Source organism: Leucoraja erinacea, chromosome 8, assembly GCF_028641065.1.
Source record: "Leucoraja erinacea ecotype New England chromosome 8, Leri_hhj_1, whole genome shotgun sequence".
NCBI classification, from domain to species: Eukaryota; Metazoa; Chordata; class Chondrichthyes; order Rajiformes; family Rajidae; genus Leucoraja; species Leucoraja erinaceus.
In genome coordinates this window covers 37,674,683-37,695,430 of record NC_073384.1, presented here as the reverse complement: position 1 = coordinate 37,695,430, position 20,748 = coordinate 37,674,683, and the positions used below count along the sequence as shown (strand labels likewise).

The following is a 20,748-nucleotide window of genomic DNA, read 5'->3' as shown; positions in this document are numbered from 1 at the left end:
TTTGACCCCTGCGATGGAGATGGTGAGGTCAAGGAATGGTAGGGAAGTGTTGGAAATGGTCCAGGTGTATTGGAGTGCCGGATGGAAGTTGGTGGTGAAGTGGATGAAGTCAGTCAGTTGTGTGTGGGTGCAGGAGGTGGCCCCAAAGCAGTCGTCAATGTAACGGAGGTAGAGGTCGGGGATGGGGCCCTGGTACGTATTGAACAAGAATTGTTCAACGTACCCGACAAAGAGGCAGGCGTAGCTGGGGGTGGGGAGGAATCTGCCTACAGACAGGAAGTGACACAGCTGGCATCCTGGTGCCTTCATAACAACCTGGAGCTCAATGCTCTTAAGACAGTGGAATTGATAGTAGACTTTAGGAGAGCTCCCCCTCCCCTCACCTTACTCACCATCAACACCAGAGTCACATATGTGGAGTCTTTTAAGTTCCTTGGAACCATCATCTCCAAGGACCTTAAATGGGGGGCCACCATCGACTCCACAGTCAAAAAGGCGCAACAGGGGATGTACTTTTTGTGGCAGCTGAGGAAACATGATCTGCCAGAGGCAATGATGGTCCAATTCTATACTGCCATCGTAGAGTCTGTCCTCACCTTCTCCATCATGGTCTGGTTTGGCTCAGCCACCAAGCACAACATCCGGAGGCTGCAGCAAATCGTTCGATCAGCTGAGAAGGTTGTTGGCTGCAAACGCCCCCCCCATTGACTAACTGTACACTGCTAGGGACAGGAAATGAGCAGGTAAGATCATCTCTGACCCTCTCACCCTGGCCACAAACTCTTTGAAGCACTTCCCTTTGGAAAGCGACTCCAGACTGTCAAAGCCGCCACGGCCAGACATAAAAACAGCTTTTTTCCCCACGAGCAGTAGCCAAAAGGCTGTAGCCTCCTTTTGCTCTGGTATTTTATTTCATTCACATGTTTAGACTATAATGTTTCATTCTTAATGTTTTATTCTTAATGGTTTACTGTATGTCGTGCTGAGTACATTTAGGGCAGAGATGAACAAAGTTTATTTCTGGAATCAGCAGATCATTGCTGGAATGTGTCGTTGAGTAAATCTTATTGATCTTATTGATGTGATCTTATTGAATGGTGGAGGAGGTATGCCCTATTCCTACACTTTGTGTTGTTTGGTGACCGTCAATTGAAATATCTAGGGCATATACCCAAATCACATTTAGAGGAGTTTGTAAATCTTTTCTTAGCCCTTACATATTTAAAGTACGTACATGTACTTGTCTGTAAACTTTTTTCTTGAACCCAGGTGTTACATTGGCAGCGAGACTTGTATGCCGATTCTAATTAAGTACAGGAAAGCTCCAACAGTATTTTGTGCTATTTATTCAATCATACTTCCTTGCGTGGGGTTTTAAAACACTGGCAACATTTGCCTGCAAAAATGTTTTGTGCAGATGCTAACAATCCAGCAAATTAGCTCAGTATGTTTTTATCCAGTACATGTAAAATTGTAGTTTTAGTATTAGTCGTGGGGGGGGGGGCGTGGGGAAAGGGGGGGTGCGTGGGAAAAGGGGGGGGGCGTGGGGAAGGGGGGGGGCGTGGGGAAGGGGGGGGGGGGGGGGAAGGGGTGGGGGGGGGGGGGGGCGTGGGGAAGGGGGGGGGGGGGGGGTGGGGGAAGGGGGGGGGGAAGGGGGGGGGCGTGGGGAAGGGGGGGCGTGGGGAAGGGGGGGGCGTGGGGAAGGGGGGGGGGGTGGGGAAGGGGGGGGCGTGGGGAAGGGGGGGGGGGGTGGGGGAAGGGGGGGGGGGGGGGGGGTGGGGAAGGGGGGGGGGGGGGGGGGGGGTGGGGAAGGGGGGGGCGTGAGGAAGGGGGGGGCGTGACACAAATCACGTGTTGTTTTGTATAGTTTAGTTTATGGTCACGTGTAGCGAGGTATAGTGAAAAGATTTTATTGCATACCAGTCAGCGGAAAGATTATACATGATTATAATTGAGCCATCCACAGTGTACAGATACATGATAAAGAGAATAACGTTTAGTGCAAGATAAAGTCCAGTAAGGTCCGATTAAAAATATTCTGAGAGTCTCCAATGAGGTAGATAGTAGCTCAGGACCGCTCTCAGGTTGTTGATAGCGTAACATAAAGTCCAGTCAATTCCAATTAGACAATTCAAAGGTCTCTGATGAGGTAGGTGGGAGATCAGGACCACTGTCTAATTGGTAAGCGGATGGCTCCGTTGCCTGAAGAAATTGTCCCCGAATCTGGAGGCATGCATTTCCATACTTCTGTGCCTCTTGCCTGATGGGAAAGGGGAGAAGAATGAGAAGAATAAAGGGTGAGACTGATCCTTGATTATGCTGGTGATCTTGCCTAGGCAGCCTGAAGTTGATTGAGTTAATGGAAGGGTTGGTTTGCATGATGGTCTGGGCGACAACTCTCATGGATGGACCTTACTGTGTTGCATCATGCTGTGTTACATCCCAATAAAATGTTTTCTATGACACATCTGTAGAAGTTTGTGAGGGATGCTGGGGACATGGAAGTAGAGGCGTTGGTGTGCTTTCTTGGCCATTGCTGTGATGTGGCTAGTCCTGGACAAATTGCTGGAGATATTTATTCCTAAGAAGTTGAAGCTTTCAACCATTTCTATTCAGGCACCACCAATGTACCAATAGTGTGTGTACAGCTTCATTTCCTGAAGTCGATCACAATCTCCTTTGCGCTGCTGCCACTGAGGGAATGATTGTTGCATTGGCACCAGGTTGTGAGGTTCTTAATCTCCTTCCTATACTCTGTCTCATTGTTTGATATCCAGCCCACTACATTGGTGTCCTCTGCGAATTTGTTAATTGAGCTAGATCGATATTTGGTTGCACAGTCATGAGTGTATAAGGAGCATGGAAGGGTCAATTGATCAGTATTATCAAGTATTCCTAGACTATCCCCCTCGCTATGAACAACATTGATTTTTGTGTCGTCTGCACACTTAACAATCATACCACTGACGTTCAGCTTTAACATATTCATGATGAAGGATCCGCAGTTCTGTGGTGTTGAATTTTAAATATTTAAAATTTGAAGAAATTCCCCTTTAACTCCATTTAATCTCACAATAAAGGATCACACAGAATTGACTACCTCCAGAACCCACCCCCCCCCCCCCCCCCCCCCCCCCCCCCCCTCCGCGCAGCAGAGAAACAACTTCTTCAGTCAAAGGTAGACACAAAATGCTGGAGTAACAAGCAGCATCTCTGAAGAGAATGGGTGACGTTTCGGGTCGAGACCCTTCTCAGACCGAAGAAGGGTCTCGACCCGAAACATCACACATTCCTTCTCTTCAAAGATGCTGCCTGCCCCGCAGTCACTCCAGCATTTTGAGTCTACCTTCGATTTGAACCAGCATCTGCAGTTCTTTCCTAAACATATTCAGTCAAGCCTCTATAGTCCTCTACATTTCAATCAGCTTTCATTCTTCTAAAAAAAAAGAATGTATAGGCCCAGGGCACTTCAACTTTCCTTAAGTGAACATAGGGGGATATCGCGGGGCTGGTCGACTTCGGAGCGTGGAGCGCTGTGGTGGCGAGCGGCTGCGACCCGACTTCGGAGCTTCGGAGGCTCCGGCTGCAGGCCCTGTGGACGGTAACATCGGGAACTCGCAGGCCCCTGGTAGGAGATCGTTTTCGGATCTCCCGCAACGGCAACTTCTCCCGCCCGAATTGCAGGGTTAAAACGACCCGGAGGGGGGCCTTACATCGCCCGGCGTGGGTTTAACGGCCGCGGGACTTACCATCGCTCGCCGGGGGCTTTAACATCGGGAGCCCCGGTTGCCTCGACGCAGCAGTTGGACTGCTAGACTGCAGGAGAAGAATAAAGACCAGGGAAGAGACAAGATTTTTGCCTTCCATCACAGTGAGGAGGTGTTTGGAGATTCACTGTGATGGATGTTTAGGTAAATTGTGTTCATTGTGTGTCTTGGTTTTTTTTTAATGTTATGACTGCAGGAGCATAATTTCATTCGAACCATGTCTGTTTGAATGACAAAAAATGGCATTCTATTCTATTCTAGTGGTGTACCTAATAGAACTTCAGCATCAAAGCTCCATTAACCTGGGTTCAATCCTGTCCGGGGCTTTTTATGCAGATTTTGCACAGTCTCCCCACAATTACATGCTTTTCCCCCTGGTAATCCCATTTCCTCCCATGTGCCAAAAATAGGTAGCCTGGTAGCCAGTTGAACCGGTAAATTGACCCTTGTGTGTAGGCAAATCATACAATCTGGGGCATAGAATTGAAGGGAATACAAGAATAAATTGTAATTAATTTTAAATTAGTGTAATGGTTACTTGATAAGTGTTTGTGGACTCAAGTGAACCCAAGGGTCTGTTTCCATCCTGTTCAACATTAAAGCTATCCTTCCTGAATATATTGTGCTCTGCCATGGTAATTATTCTTTCCTGGATAAATACACCAAAATGGTACCCACAACTCCAGCTGTGACCTCACTAATCTCCTGCAAAGCTGTAATAAGACATCCTTGTTTTCATTATAATATTCTCCCTGTCATTAATTACTTGCAAATTTTGTCTTTTTTATACGACACCCCGAGTTCTCTGGGCATTATCTTCCATAGAAGAATTTCCATTCTTCCTAGTAAAAAGGATCGCTCATTGTGTTCTCTATGCACTTTATATCCATTTACTTAACCTGTTTAAAAGCCGCTACAGACTTTGAACGTTACTTGTATTTCAATCATGTCAGATTCAATCATTTCAGTCAAGTCACAAATGTAAATTGTAAATAACAGAGGCCCAAACATTGGTATTTGTGCACTCCACACTTCAGCAGCGTTTTGGAAACACTGACTGGAATATGTTTGCAGTTCAGGCCAACATTGACTCCCACACGGACATTGACTCTTATACATCCTCTGTTTTGGAATTTATCAACTCCACCATCAACAGTGTCACCTCCCTCAAACGGATTAACACATTCCCGAATCAGAGGCCATGGATGACCAGCGAGGTCAGGCTACTGCTGAAAGCACGGGACACCGCTTTCAGGTCAGGCGATGCTCGAGCCTACAGTTCATCCAGGGCTAACCTGAAGTGGGGCATCAAGAAGGCCAAGCATAGCTACAAGCTAAGGATTGAGGAGCACTTCAATAACAACTCTGACCCCCGACGCATGTGGCAAGGCATCCAGGCCATCACGGACTATAGATCCACCAACACCACATTCTGCGACGCCTCCTTCCTTGAGGAGCTTAACCACTTTTATGGCCGCTTTGACAGGGACAATCAAGAGATGGCCATCAAGGCTGTGCTCCCTGCTGATCACCAACCCCTCACACTCACCCCCATCGACGTGTATGCAGCACTGAGCAGGATTAATGCACAAAAGGCTGCTGGCCCTGACGGCATCCCCGGGCACGTCCTCAGGGCCTGTGCTGCGCAGCTGACAGACGTCTGGGCTGACATCTTCAACCTGTCACTTGCCCAAGCAGTTGTCCCCACGTGCCTTAAAACCACCTCCATCGTGCCAGTGCCAAAACACTCCACTGCGGCGAGCCTCAACGACTTCCGCCCAGTTGCACTTACTCCCATCATCACCAAGTGCTTCGAGAGGCTGGTCCTGGCACACCTCAAGGGCTGCCTACCTCCCACACGGGACCCCTATCAGTTCGCCTACCGCAAGAACAGGAGTACGGAGGATGCCATCTCAACGGCACTTCACTCCGCCCTCTCCCACCTAGACAACAGAGACACCTACATGAAAATGCTGTTCATCGACTATAGCTCAGTATTTAACACCATTATCCCCTCAAAACTGATCTCCAAACTCAGCGACCTGGGCATCGACCCCTCCCTCTGCAACTGGATACTGGACTTTCTAACTAACAGACCCTAGACTGTTCGGTGAGACAACCACACCTCTTCATCCCTCACCCTGAACACTGGCGTTCCACAGGGCTGTGTGCTGAGCCTCCTCCTCTACTCCCTCTTCACCTACGACTGCACACCTGTACATGGTACTAACACCATCATCAAGTATGCATATGATACAACGGTGATTGGCTTCATCAGCGACAATGATGGCCTATAGGGAGGAGGTCCAGCCCCTAGCAGCATGGTGCACTGACAACAACTCCAAGAAGACCACGGAGCTCATTGTGGGCTACAGAAGGTCTAGGGGTGGCACGCACACCCCCATCCATATTAACGGGACGGAGGTGAAACGTGTTTCCAGCTTCAGGTTTCTGGGGGTCAACATCTCTGATGACCTCTCTTGGACCCACAATACCTCAACACTGGTCAAGAAGGCTCACCCGCATCTCTTCTTCCTGAGGAGACTAAACAAGGTCCATCTGTCTCCTCAGATTCTGGTGAACTTCTACCGCTGCACTATCGAGAGCATCCTAACCAACTGTATCACAGTATGGTATGGCAACTGCTCTGTCTCCGACTGGAAAGCACTGCAGAGCGTGGTGAAAACTGCCCAACGCATCACCGGTTCCTCACTCCCCTCCATTAAGTCTGTCCAGAGCAAGCGCAGCATCGTCAAGGACTGCTCTCACTCCAGCCACAGAGTGTTTACCCTCCTCCCATCCGGGAAGCGCTACAGGTCTCTCCATTGCCGGACCAGCAGGTTCAGGACCAGCTTCTTTCCTGCGGCTGTTGCACAACTTAACTCTGCACCTTGGTGATTGCCAGTCACCCCCCCCCCGACACTCCTTCCAGCAGAAAATTGCACAACTGCTACTGTATGTACATATATATATTTTACTGTTCCATTATTCTGTGTTCGCTCTTCTGGGTGAGATGCTAACTGCATTTCGTTGTCTCTGTACTGTACACTGCACAATGACAATAAAGATTGAATCTGAATCTGAAGTCACTAGTTTTCATTTTGCAACCCATTTCTTCATACGGTTTCCTATCAGTTAACCAACCGCCTATCATGTTAATACATCTCCCTCAGGACCATGATGCCTTATTCTATAAATAACCTTTATTGTGGCATCATATCCAATTTGCAAATTCAAATGCACTGCATCCCTGGTTTGTTTCCAATTAGTTTTACCACAGAACAACTCATGTACATGCTGAGCAGTCAAGAAATTCCCTGATGTTCACATATGTTGATATGAAAGGCTACTTGGACAAGCCCACTTTAATTTTTGAGATAAGCTTAAACTCCTTTAAAATATTCTTGCACTACTATTTAGAATTGCATATACAACCACCTCAATGAAATCCCCCTCAATTAACAATTTCAAGTTTCTTTCGTGCAAAAATCCTGCGAGTCAGTCTTATGGCTCTTTACATTACCCAAGGGTTTATAGGGAGGTTTCACGGCAGTCAGGTCACGACCCATGACCCGTACTGTTGCTAAGCTGCGCCAAGTGGAGTACACGCGATGAACTGCAGGTGAGCACTGACCATTGTTTCTAGCGTAGCGGGCCCGTTAAAACCCGCCAAAATTGTAAATTTTTGGCTGTAAATAATTATGGAAATCGGGATAAGCGTGAGAAACATTTAGCCTACTTCAGATTTCCAAAAGTGAGGAGAAATGACGGTAGATAGAAGCGAGAGCTGAAGGGACAACAACAGGGACTAACTCTACAGAACGTTTTTCCTTCCATTATTTATTATGTAAAAGAATATGTGTGTTATGATTGTGTTTATAATTTGTTTGGTTGTTTTGGTGTTTGTCTTTTGCACAAAAGTCCGCGAGCATTGCCACTTTCATTTCACTGCACATCTCGACATGTGTATGTGACAAATAAACTTGACTTGACTTGAACGGCCAGAGTGCTTGACGAACATTGGCCTTTTGCTCACTGCATTTCATCAACTAAGGCATTATTTGTGTTTTTTCTTGATTCCTTCAGCATCTAAAAAGTTTCAGAAGTGATAAATCTGGCTGTAAAATTTTAAAATCGCCCATGGTTCTCAAGTGGGTTTTTACATACAAAAAAACGCCTCTGAAGCATAAATTTACAGCAAGATTTATCACTTCTGAGACTTTTTAGATACCAAAGGAATCAAGAAAAACCACAAATAATGCCTTACTGTTGATGAAATGCAGTGAGCAAACGCGATAATTCCCAATATTTTCAATTCCGATATCTGCACGGCCAATGTTCGCCAAGCACTTTAGCTGTTGTTGTCCCTTCAGCTCTCGCTCCTCTTTACCTTCATTTCGCTTCACTTTTGGAATTCTGAAGTTTAGTACATGTCTCTCACGCTTACCCCGACTTCCACAATTTTTTACAGCGCAAAAATTTAACATTTTGTCCTCCAGATGGATTGTGCGGCTCCGTGCGTCAAGCCCTATGACCCAGTGACCTTAACATGCACACCCGCTATACATTTTCCATTGAGCATAACAGATACAGTCCATGAATACACATCCTTGTCTTCAGACATAAATGATAAAATCTCCTGACATTTACCAAAATACCTAATTGATTTCAAACTTTAAGGATTTTCCAACATTTTACCACTCTGTGATTGTACATTTAGGATACACTGTGAACACAGCATACACTTGAATGAACTGCTAAATATTCCAGAGAAGGCTTCAAGTACTTGGCTTGTGAACAGGCTAATTAGGTATTCATAAATGACTATGCATGTAAAACTTAATTGAACAAAAATAATTAAGGTATGGTGAATAAACATTAAGACAACAGAACACTGTTCAGCTTTGTAAACACACAAAGCAGATAATCTCATTGCAGCAGAAGTGTTATGAAGGGTTAGTCACAAAACCAATACAGTTTTTGGCAATAGATATAAAATTACATTGTGCAAAATGCATACTGTTTATACAGAACACGCTGACACAATGAAGTAGATGAAGATCAGTATTTCCAAAATCACATTCTCTCAAGCATGACAAATGATTCATTCATCTAAACATAATTTAGCTCAATTACAAAATGTTTATTTTCAATAGATTATTTATGGAAACAGACACAATGATGAGGTGTGGAACAAATGGAGTGATTGCTCATATCCAGCTGCAAAGGTTAGTTAAAAAGATAATAATACAGTGCCTTTATTATTAAATATAAAAAATCAACGAGTATCAGTTTTCAAACTTTCTATATCCTTCTCATCATTGGAGGAACATTATCTATTCTGCCTAATAAAGGAAGCAAAGACAATTTAAATCAACTAGTATACGGTAAGGTATCTCCAACTATACAACACTTCAAGAGGTGTCAAAAATCTAAAATTATCTGAAATGGCAATTGTATTCATGCAGAGTTTATTGCAAACACTAAATTCCACGATAGACACAAAATGCTGGAGTAACTCAGCGGAACGGGCAGCATTTCTGGAGAGAAGGATTGGGTGGAATTTTGGGTCGAGAACCTTTATTAGACTGAAGAAAGGTATTGACCCGAAACATCACCCATTCCTTCTCTCCAGAGATGCTGCCTGTCCCGCGGAGTTACTCCAGCTTTTTGTGTCTATCTTCAGTCTACACCAGCATCTGCATTTCCTTCTTACACACTGTAAATTCCACATGGACCTTCAGTATTGTGACGTCCACTGCCCACAATCATTGCCAAACCCAGCTGTTACCATACACTTACAATGCCCACATTTTAAAAGGTAATCTTGTTGGTTGAGGTAATGCAAGAGTAGAGGCTTGGCATGGTGCTGAGGTTCCTTGGAATGTAAATAAGACCCAGTCAAACCAGAAAGAGCTCCACCCCTGAAGCTCCTGATTTTTTTTTTACAGCAAAGCCACAGATATGGCTTTGTCATCTGCCAAAAGTGTCAATGTTTAAGAGTTTATATTCTATTCAAAAACATCTTTACTTTTTAAACTAGAAAATCAATCTGAAAACAATTAAAATTTAAACAAAATTGCAACATAATCTCTTTCACAAATCTCCACTATAAATAAAGAGATTGCCTGAAAGTTCAGACTTCCAGTCAAGCACGCACAAACGCGCCAGCACTTAAAATGCTTCATTTCCACATGGATCTGCTAGCCAAACCCAGCAAAATCCAAGAAGATATTTTGCACGAAACATACTGTGAGGCTTAATGACATTATTACATTATCCAACAGAGAACGAAGATTCCTTCATCACCCACCATATAACTGCTTTCTGCTAAACAAAAATTGATTGACAGTTTGAAAACAAGACGACATAAACCCACATTCGATTTGGGACTTACAACTCTAAATGAGAAAATTAGACCCCAAATTCTTGGCCCCATTGCAACATCTGAATACAAATGAAATGCTATTTGTTCAGAGTGCAACATGCCTCATTTATAAAATAAACTAATCAGTTGGTTAGAATTTACAAAGCTGTTCAGTTCAAAAGGAGCTCAACTGTGAAAACATTTCAATAGAGAGGTCTAGATACAGGATTTAATTACGTTTTCCATCAAGTCACAAACCAGAATCCAGTTCCATTAGCTAGCAGGCAAAGGAGGTTAACATTGCCTGCAGAAATATCTGGCATTCCACCCTAAAGCAATGCATCAATTTACTTACTTTCTTGTACTATTTGGGAAGCCAAGTTCAAGATACTAATGACAAAGAGACAGCCAAATATCAAGAATCAATGAAGTAACACTCATCATATAGTATTGGTTACTTTGCAACTGTAGAGAAATGTACAGACTAGCATAAAGGAAGTACATTCTGAACAGAAAGTGTACAATGTAGGGGAACTTGTCCCAAGTGTGTGGGATAGTGCTAGTATACTGGGTGATCGCTGGTCGCTGCGGACTTGGTCGGCCGAATGGTCGGATATCTCTTTATCTCTAAAATCTGGCACAAAAATTCGAAGTAATTCTCATTGGTTTTACCTGGCAGTGGATGAGAAACAGCACTACAGGCGAGAAATAGCACTACAGGCACCTAAAGACCAATATCAAACATGACATTTGTGACCTAAAGAGCAAATGATGGATAGAAAAGGCAGTGATAGTACATTTAAAGGAAGGACAGGCAATCAGCACTGGCTGGAAGGAACAATGAGGGAAAAACTCCTCAACTGCAGCTCTGTCCTTCATACGAGTACCTCTCACGTTATCCCACAGGAAATCCATCCTTGCTGTGATCCTCAACCAACATGATAACATGTTGTCTGAAAAGATAACATGGATTTAATCATGGTGTAGGTCAGCTAGATCAAACGCAGACTTGGCGACCATTTCACTGAACACTTGCACTGTGTCCACTGAGGCCATCAAGATCTCCTGGTTACCATCCATTTCAATTCCACTTCCTTTTCTGACCTGTCTGTCCCGAGCCTCTTCCATTGCCAGTGAGGCCACACACAAATTGGAAGAACAGCATCGTATATTTCGCTCGGGCAGGTTACAACCTAGCGATCTGAACATTGAATTCTCTAATTTTAAGTAACTCCTATTAACACTCCTCTCTTGTCCTGTTCCTCCATCCTAGGTAGACAAAAATGCTGGAGAAACTCAGCGGGTGAGGCAGGATCTATGGGATGAAGGAATAGGCGACGTTTCGGGTCAAGACTCTTCTTCAGACTGATGTTCCTCCATCCTAGTTATTTAACCAGACCCACAGTTCACCACATTGTATCCCTCTTTAGATCACACCTTCCATAGCCAACAATGGCCCAACCAGGGCTCCACCCTGCCTAAGGTCATTTGTTGCCAGCCCTGATTGGTCCTCGTCTTTTCTCGTCATCAGCTTTTCACCTCCACCCCCTACTTTCAGTGTGAAGGGTCCCGACCCAAAACGGAAGTACTTTGTGTCTATTTATGGTTTTTACCATGTCAAGATAAATATAGCAAGCAACCACAATCACTGTACATTACCATTTTGACCTCACTCAAGCCAATCATGTAGAACTATAAAGCATTCAAATGTGGTTATCCACAGACATTGATGAGTTCTTGCATTTTATGTCTGTACACAATGCAAGCTATAATCATATTCAATGGGTCTATAATAAATCCACACTATGCAGACCATCAACAAGGGTGCAACATTTTATTTAAGTCTATTTTGAACGTTATTAGTCCATTAAGTGCCAAATTAGCCGAAAACATACAGTCCAAAGTTAAAATGAAAACATTTGATAACAATGCTCAATATCACAACATACACATTTTCTACATCACTTTACCAGGTGTGAAACTGCATATGTCAGTCTTGAGAGACTGTAGCCATTTTATGATGGTTTTGTTTTAATTCTTAGCCTTGAAGATTGGCCACATTTGTTCTACATGAAAGACCTGTGTTTCAAGTGCAACAACCATTGCAAGTAGCAAATGAATCACCACTACCAATGCATGTAGTAAATTAATCACCATTAAAAGCTAGTCCATTATCTGTATTAAAAACTATCTAGCCCTGAGAGGATTACTAATAAAGGTAAATGTACATGCCATTCATCTCTGCAAGGATGGAGGAAACTTCATTTGGTGTATAGCTATACAAATGCATCCTTGATTAATTTGATAGAGGCAAATTAAGTTTCAGAACAAGCAAATGCTTACAGAAATATCCATTAAATAACCAGCAAATTGCAAGGCAGCATATCATCTGCACTGATTATATCTTCAACCAAAACAGCATTGCTAAAGAAATTGAGACATTTAGAAAGTAAAACTTATTTTCAGTTATTTATAATATATGGGAAATAACATTTTATGGAAAAAAAGAAGAAGAAAAAAATCACAGAACCTTGTTGATGTACAAAAATATGGCAACATAAACTAAATTGATGGCACAAAAACAATCTTGGATAATACTCTCCAAAGCAAAAGCAAAGCCGTGGCACTGCTTTCATTTTGTGCAATAAATTGCTTACTCACATAAATGTTTACGTTTCCTTTTACCACTGAAACTGATTCAATCATTAGGAAGTAAATACAACAGAATAAAATTAAGATAATCACATTACATTTGACAGGAAGACAGCATCACAACCTTTTGTTGCAACGACTGAATATATCGAATGTCATTGAGCATCCAAAGATTTTTAATGATAGCTTGGGGGCTTGGTTTCACAATTCTATTTAAAAAAAAAGTAGATCTTTGATTATATCAGACAAAATTCTGACATTTATTCATTACAAGGGATTTTCTTCCTGTTTTGGAGATTTTATTTTTCATTCCTTAAGGGCCTGTCCCACCAGGCGATTTTTTAGGAGACTGTCATAGTCGTAGCAGGTCGCCAAAAAAACGGCGACTGAACTAATGGGCCTGTCCCACTTACACGCTTTTTAGGCGACTACGACAATGGAATTCACCGAAGTCAGCATCGGCGACAATCTACGTCATCCTGGCGACAACCTACTCCACCTTGGCGATAATCTACGACAACCTACATCAGGAGAAGACAAGCTACGACAAGCCCACAGTCGCTGAAAAGTTTTGAACATTTCAAATTCCAACGGCGACTCTTTGGACGTCTGAGGAGACTACTCACAATCATGCAGGCGACAGCCTAGTCACCAGTGGTCGCCTAAGTGGGACAGTCCCTTTACTTTGCCTCAAAGCCTACAAGTAACCAGACCATCCTCATGATTGGCACTATAGTTGCATAGGATAATATAATACATTATAGCCTGAACAAAACTGCAATACAGCCAAAGCAAAAAATAATCTTATCACTCTTCCTGCATCAAATGTTGGCAGATTGCTTTTTGTCTCATAAATAAAATCTGTTTGAATAACAAAGTAAATAAGATAAATGATGGCACCAGCTGTCACACCTATACGCAAGGGAATATGGAAATCAAAAATGCACTAAAGCCATTTGTTAGATGGCTATAATTTATCAAATAGTTCTGCAAGGAAATGTATCCATTGATCAACTGATTACATAATGTATAGACCAGAAGTGCTCTAAAAATAACCCAATAATAAAACATGTACAAATCATCCGACACTTCTTTGTACAAATCATTTAAAAATTCATTATCTCTCAAGGACAAGATTAACATTCTGCACAACCAACAAATTATGTTTCATTACACATTATTTACATTGCATTATTACATTGCATTATTTACATTGCAAAATCTGTAGCCTCCCTTTGATCTGGTATTTTGTTGGTTCACATGCTTGATCAATGGTGTTTTATCATTAATGTTTAGCGTTTTCTGAGTCATTCGTAACTGTCACTGTATGTCATGTTGTTACTTGTGGGCGGAGCACCAAGGCAAATTCCTTATATGTGAATACTTGGCCAATAAACTTACTTACTTAAACTTTTTTTTTTAAGTTAAGTACCTGCACAAACAGCTGGCTAGCCACTACGCTGCATTCTCATATTGATAGGTAACGTAGTTTGGCTGTACCACATTAAAAGGCTCTATCTGTTGCTCAATATAAATATTTGTTTTCACATTTTGCATTAGTGAACATCCATCCTGGTTACTCTCAAGCAGCTACATTGGGCAGACCATGTTGTTTACATGCTCGACAGATACTATTACAATATGTTATGGCAACAGATTACCAGATGAACAGAATAAAGGGTTTGAATCAGTGCTCAAACTCTTAAAATATATTCAAGGCTATGCAACAGGAGCACTTGAAACCTGGTGCAAATAGTGAGAACCCACTATCTCACAAACGACCCATCCTGCAATCCTGTCAGACATCCATTGTGCATCTGAGGAGGGAGGGGGCTGCCTATTCCTCATCGGCTGCCCCAGAACCCAGAAGTCAATCTCAAGAGACTGTGGAAACAAGTCATTCTCAAGAGACTGCCCAAGTCAATGACAACAAACTCAGCCCAATGCTCACTGTAAAGCACACTGACTAAACTAAAAATGTAAACGCAGCATCACAATTAGAAAGTGAAATAAAAACAGAAAAAGCAAAAAAAATACTCGATCACTCAACAACTGTGGAGCGTACAGAGTTAATGTTTCAGGTCAATTACCCTTCTTCAGAATTGTCAGCAGTCATGTAGCGTAGTTGACCTGAAACTTAGACTACGAAATGCTGGAGAGAAGGAATGGGTGACGTTTCGTGTCGAGACCCTTCTTCAGACCAGAAACGTCATCCATTCCTTCTCTCCAGAGATGCTGCCTGGTCCGCTGAGTTACTCCAGCATTGTGTGTCTACCTTCGATTTAAATAAGTATCTGCAGTTCTTTCCTACACTTAAACTCGGTATCTTGTCTCTTTCTTTCTTCGTGGATGTTGCCTCTCAGCATTTTTCGTTTTTATAAAAATCGGATTTCCAGCATTTGCAATTATTTTTGTTTTCCCATTAAAACGTAGGTGTTATTAAATCAATGTCTTTATCTGTTCGGTTATCTGATCATTTTCATTGTAAACTCTCGAAAGTACGGACTTCCCAAGGCCTCAAGTTGCAACTTCCACTGAAAATGCAGAAGCGACTCGATGTTAAACATAAACTTTACTCTCTCCAAAACTTGGGCTACTGAACCACAAGACAGTTCATACATGCCCGAACGACCGAAATAAAGCATCTAAAGCTCGTTTCGGATTTGCAAACAAATCAGAGAGGAGGGGGAGGGTTAGAGATCGATATTTTAATGTTACCGAGAAACCCAAGATCATCTTTCTCTTGTCACATTTTACACGAGATGTTTCAGGAAAACACACACTGGAGGGAAGTGGGACAAGTCGGGGGGCAGCTAGAGATGTGGGGACGCCTTGGTACCCCAGCTAATAGTCAGCTGTAGCTTGATGTCGAGCGCCAATCCCTACCCCCCCTCTCTCTATTTACCATCTCCGGCTCGCAGCCGCCTTCTTTTATTATTAAGGGATTGCGCAGCCAGCGCCGCAAAATATGTTTTTCGGAAGAGAAGAATGAAAGGAAAGAAAAACAAAGCTCGAATTCTGGAGGAGGCCCCGGGTGGTTAAAATAATAAACCCGCGATCCGCCGCAATTAACAAAGAGCGCGGCGATGGCTAGAGCCGCTAACCCGCCACCACCACACATATTTATACAGCAGGAGGGAGGCTCCGCTAATTAAAGGCACCAAGGCCCTCCTCCCCACCCTCCCTCCCTCCCGCCCGCCCCAGCCATTCACCTGGCAGAAGCGCTGGCAGTAATCCCCGGACGACTGCACGGACACGCCGAGCTCCCGCAGCTCGTTGCCCAGCTGCCGCAGGTTGCCCATCAGCTTCCTCACGTCCGCCTCAACCTCGGCACCCGCCATCTTTCCGCTGTGCTCATGCCCGGAACTCGCCCTCCCCCATCCCATCCCCACCCCCCGTCCCTTCCCCTCCCTCCTCCAGGCCTACTCCTACTATAACTACTACTACCACCACCCCCCCCCCCCCCCCCCCCCCCCCCCCCAACCCTATCTTTACCCCCCCCCCTCCCCCCCCCCCCACCCTCGGCACCGCGCGTAACGTGAGGCGGCGTAACGCTGTTGGCGACGGCGCCGCTCTGATTGGCTCGGAGCCCGCGCGACTGCGATGTGCCGCCATAAAAAGGGGGCGGTGTCACGTGAGGGGGCGGGCGCGCGCGGGCTCAGGCTCAGGCACGTGGCCTCGAGGATCGCGACTTCACTCCCGGGCCTGGTTCGGACCGGGGGTAACATGTGGGCGGAATGTTACAGCAAGAATCGGAACGTGTTGGAAATGGCCCAGCGTTGTACATTTAGCGTCAAACTAAATACCTGACGAGATATTTGAAGAAATATCCATTCCCTCTCTCCAGAGATGCTACCTGACCCGCTGAGTTGCATCAGCATTTTGTGTCTACGGTGTAAACCAGTATCTGTAGTACATAGAAATTAGGTGCAGGAGTAGGCCATTCGGCCCTTCGAGCCTGCACCGCCATTCAATATGATCATGGCTGATCATCCAACTCAGTACCCCGTACCTGCCTTCTCTCCATACCCCCTGATCCCCTTAGCCACAAGGGCCACATCTAACTCCCTCTTAAATATAGCCAATGAACTGGCCTCGACTACCCTCTGTGGCAGAGAGTTCCAGAGATTCACCACTCTGTGTGATAAAAGTTCTTCTCATCTCGGTTTTAAAGGATTTCCCCCTTATCCTTAAGCTGACCCCTTGTCCTGGATTTCCCCAACATCGGGAGCAATGTGTACCCATCAGGACTACACATCAGGGCTGCCACCGTCTGTCTCACGCATTGAGTAGGAATGTTACAAAATGTTGAGATTTTAAAAATCAAGCCTGTAATTTATCCCATCAGATAAAGCATAAAAATAAGTTTAATTTGACACCTAATTCACTTTCATATCTTCAGTTCATATCACCAGCTCCATGATGTTAGGCCCAACGACATCGGAGACACGACAGGGAAAAAGTCAGGTCCACGTACAGTGAAGAGATAGGTTTCCTCCACCACACCCATCCCTCACATATACACAGCTAAAAAATAATAAAAACTAGAATCAACACATACATTTAATGAGACAAAAATTAAAAAAAAGACAGACGGACTGCAGTCGAGCCGCTGCCGTTAGGCGCCGCCACACCACAGCAAATTAAAGCATATAATTAGTTACCTAATTGTAGCTAATTACAAAATTGACCGTTGTGACATAAATAGTAATAAACACCCAGACTGCCTTGAAAATTCAAAAATGTAATATTCTCAAGATCAGAACTTTAATATTATTCAATAGTCAATAGTCAATAGTCTATTTAATTGTCATTTGGACCCCTGGAGGTCCAAATGAAATGCCGTTTCTGCAGCCATACATTACACACAAATAGACCCCAGACACAACATAATTTACATTTTACATAAACATCCATCACATAGCTGTGATGGAAGGCCAAAAAAAAAAACTTATCTCTCCACTGCACTCTCCCCCCCCCCGATGTCAGAGTCAAAGTCAAAGCCCCCGGCTGGCGATGGCAATTGTCCCGCGGCCATTAAAGCCACGCCGGGTGGTGCGAGGTCGCACACCGGGTCTTGATGTTGGAGTCCCCGGCGTGCGCTCGCAGTGTCCCGCGGCCATTCCAAGCCGCGCGGGGCGGTGCTGTAAGGCCCCGCTCCAGGAGCTCTTCGACCCCGCAACTCGGGCGGGAGAAGTCGCCGTTGCAGGAGCCCTGAAAAGCGGTCTCCCTCCAGGGAGCCGCGGGCTCCCGGTGCCGCCGTCCACAGACCTGCCGTTGGAGCCTCCGACTCTCCGGTAGCAGCAGCAGCAGCAGCAGCAGCAGCAGCGCTCCTCCACCGCTCCACCCGCTCCGGACTCGGCCAGCCCCGCGACGTTGACGGTGAGTCGGCACCTGAGTCCCCGGCTTCTTCCTGTTGGAGGCCGCTCCTCGTTGCGGCCTCAACAACAACTGAGACCCGACGAAAAAGGTCGGGTCTCCAGTGCAGGGAGAAATTTAAAAGTTTCCCCCCCCTCCCCCACCCCCCCACACACACCCCAACATAAAATAACAAAAACTACATATAAACATAGACAAAAAATAATAAAAACGCGGACAGGCTGCAGAGGCCGCTGCTGACCAGAGTCGCGCCGCCTACCGGATGCTATTCTATTACTAGACCAAGTGCAGACCCGTTGGGTCTGCTCCCCCCAACGCAGCCGTTCCCTACCCGTAGCCCCCACGGGAGACGTGGTCCTCCAACTCAAGCGGCTCAGGAATCTGCAGTGCAGTTGTTTTTAAATGGTGTCTTTGAGGCGAGATGCGGGCGCCGGCAGCCGTTATGGTCGCTGGCCAGCAGGAGGCGACAAAATGAGTGAGTGGGGGGGGGGGGGGGGGAGAAGGATTGCATTAAACATGTGTACATAAACACGACAAAATTTAATGAGGAGTGGATACTTGGAATGAAAAGTGAAATATCTACCGAAATGGAAAACATCAGGGCGTTTGTGGGTCGGGTGTTGGCGTAGCAACGAATCAAAGGCTGGCAGCCACAAGTCAGAAACACACACAGCCAGCCAGCCAGACACACACAGAGTTTTAATATTATACTAGACCAAGTGCAGACCCGTTGGGTCTGCTCCCCCAATGGTGTGATCCCCCAACCCAATATTCCACCATGCACCCGTCTCCTCCAATGGAACTGAAGCCGTTCTCAAAAGTAAGATTCCAGCACTGCCCTGCCTCTTTAAAAAAAAATCCCTGCCTGCTGCAGCAGTGAAAAGTTCAGTGTTCCTGTCTTGCAACATTGTTTCGAAGTGTGCACAAGTGTGTTGGAAGCTGAGGAAGGAGCAGCCGTCAACGAATCAAAAGGCAGGAAGAGATCCGTACTGCAGGCGGACGGACGGATTTGAGTTTTATATATATACTAGACCAAGTGCAGACCCATTGGGTCTGTTTCCCCAACAGCGTTTGCGGGGGGGGGGGGAGTAGGGGATGCGGCATCACGCTCAAATTAACCACCCCCCCAAACTCACAGGTGGGGGAAGGGGGGGGGGGGGGGGGGGGGGGTGAGAAGAGGGGAGGGAGGGGAGAGGAGGCGGAGGAAACATGACAGATTTTGGAGGGAAAAGAGAGCGGGGAAGGGGGTGAGAGAGGGGGATTGGGAGAGAGATGTGGGGGAGGGGGGGATGGGGAGGGAGGGAGGAGGGGGAGAGGGGGGTGGAGGGAGAGACGGGAAAGAGTGGGGAGGTACAGTGAGGAGGAGAGGGGGTAGGGAGAAGGGGGCGGGTGGAAAGAGGGAAGGGGGTGGGGTAGAGAGGGAAGGGGGGTGAGGGAGAGGGGTGAGGAGAGGGAGAGGGGTGAGGAGAGGGAGAGGGATGAAGAGAGGGAAACATAGAAATTAAGTGCAGGAGTAGGCCATTCGGCCCTTCGAGCCTGCACCACCATTCAATATGATCATGGATGATCATCCAACTCAGTATCCTGTACCTGCCTTCTCTCCATAACCCCTGATCCCTTTAGCCACAAGGGCCACATCTAACTCCCTCTTAAATATAGCCAATGAACTAGCCTCAACTACCTTCTGTGGCAGAGAATTCCAGAGATTCACCACTCTCTGTGTGAAAAATGTTTTTCTCATCTCGGTCATAAAGGATTTCCCCCTTATCCTTAAACTGTGACCTCCTGTTCTGGACTTCCCCAACATCTGGAACAATCTTCCTGCATCTAGCCTGTCCAAACCCTTAAGAATTTTGTAAGTTTCTATAAGATCCCTCCTCAATCTTTTAAAATCTAGCGAGTACAAGCCAAGTCTATCCAGTCTTTCTTCATTTGAAAGTCCTGACATCCCAGGAATCAGTCTGTTGAGCCTTCTCTGTACTCCCTCTATGGTCTGTTTCCCCAACGGCGTTTGCGGGGGGGGGTGAGAAGAGGGGAGGGAGGAGGAGGAAACGGGATAGATTTGGGAAGAAAAGGAGAGCGGGGTAGGGGGTGAGGGATGGGGAGAGAGCTTTGGGGGATGGGGGATGGGGGGGTGGGGAGAGGGGTGGGGGGGAAAGAGGGGAAAGAGTGGGGAGGGAGGAGGAGAGGGGTAGCGGGAGTGATGGGAGAGGGACAGAGGGATAGGGGAAGGGTGTGGGGGGAGAGAAGGTAGGGGGTGGGGGTAGAGAGGGAAGCGGGTGGGGGAGGAGAGAGGGATGGGAGAGGGGTGAGGAGGGAGGGGGAGGAGAGAGTGGGAGAGAAGTGGAAGAGTGGGGAGGGAGGGAGGGGTAGAGGGGTAGCGGGAGTGGTAGAAGAGGGGTAGAGGGGGGGAAGGGGGTGGGGGTAGGAGAGAGGGGGGGGTGGTGGTAGAGAGGGAACGGGGGTGGGAGAGAGAGAGAGATGGGTGGCAGAGGGAGAGGGGTGAGGAGAGGGACACATAGAAACATAGAAATTAAGTGCAGTAGTAGGCCATTCGGCCCTTCGAGCCTGCACCATTCTCCA

General features: G+C 45.8%; 1 protein-coding gene and 1 long non-coding RNA gene across 2 annotated transcripts in view; both read right to left on the bottom strand.

Moving 5' to 3' along the window:
• Positions 1-16,180, bottom strand: part of LOC129699571 (zinc finger protein 292-like) — a 136,071-nt gene extending 119,891 nt beyond the window's left edge. Inside the window, exon 1 of the mRNA XM_055639495.1 lies at positions 15,999-16,180. Within this exon, the coding sequence (XP_055495470.1) occupies positions 15,999-16,172 (174 nt within the window). The 5' untranslated portion in view covers positions 16,173-16,180. The remainder of the gene's footprint in view (positions 1-15,998) is intronic.
• On the bottom strand, positions 1,896-14,869 carry LOC129699572 (uncharacterized). Its single transcript, XR_008723882.1, has 2 exons — positions 9,570-14,869; positions 1,896-2,260 (listed from the first exon to the last, which is right to left on the bottom strand). It is a non-coding gene; the product is annotated as an uncharacterized LOC129699572 (long non-coding RNA).
• Positions 16,181-20,748: the final 4,568 nt, after the last annotated feature.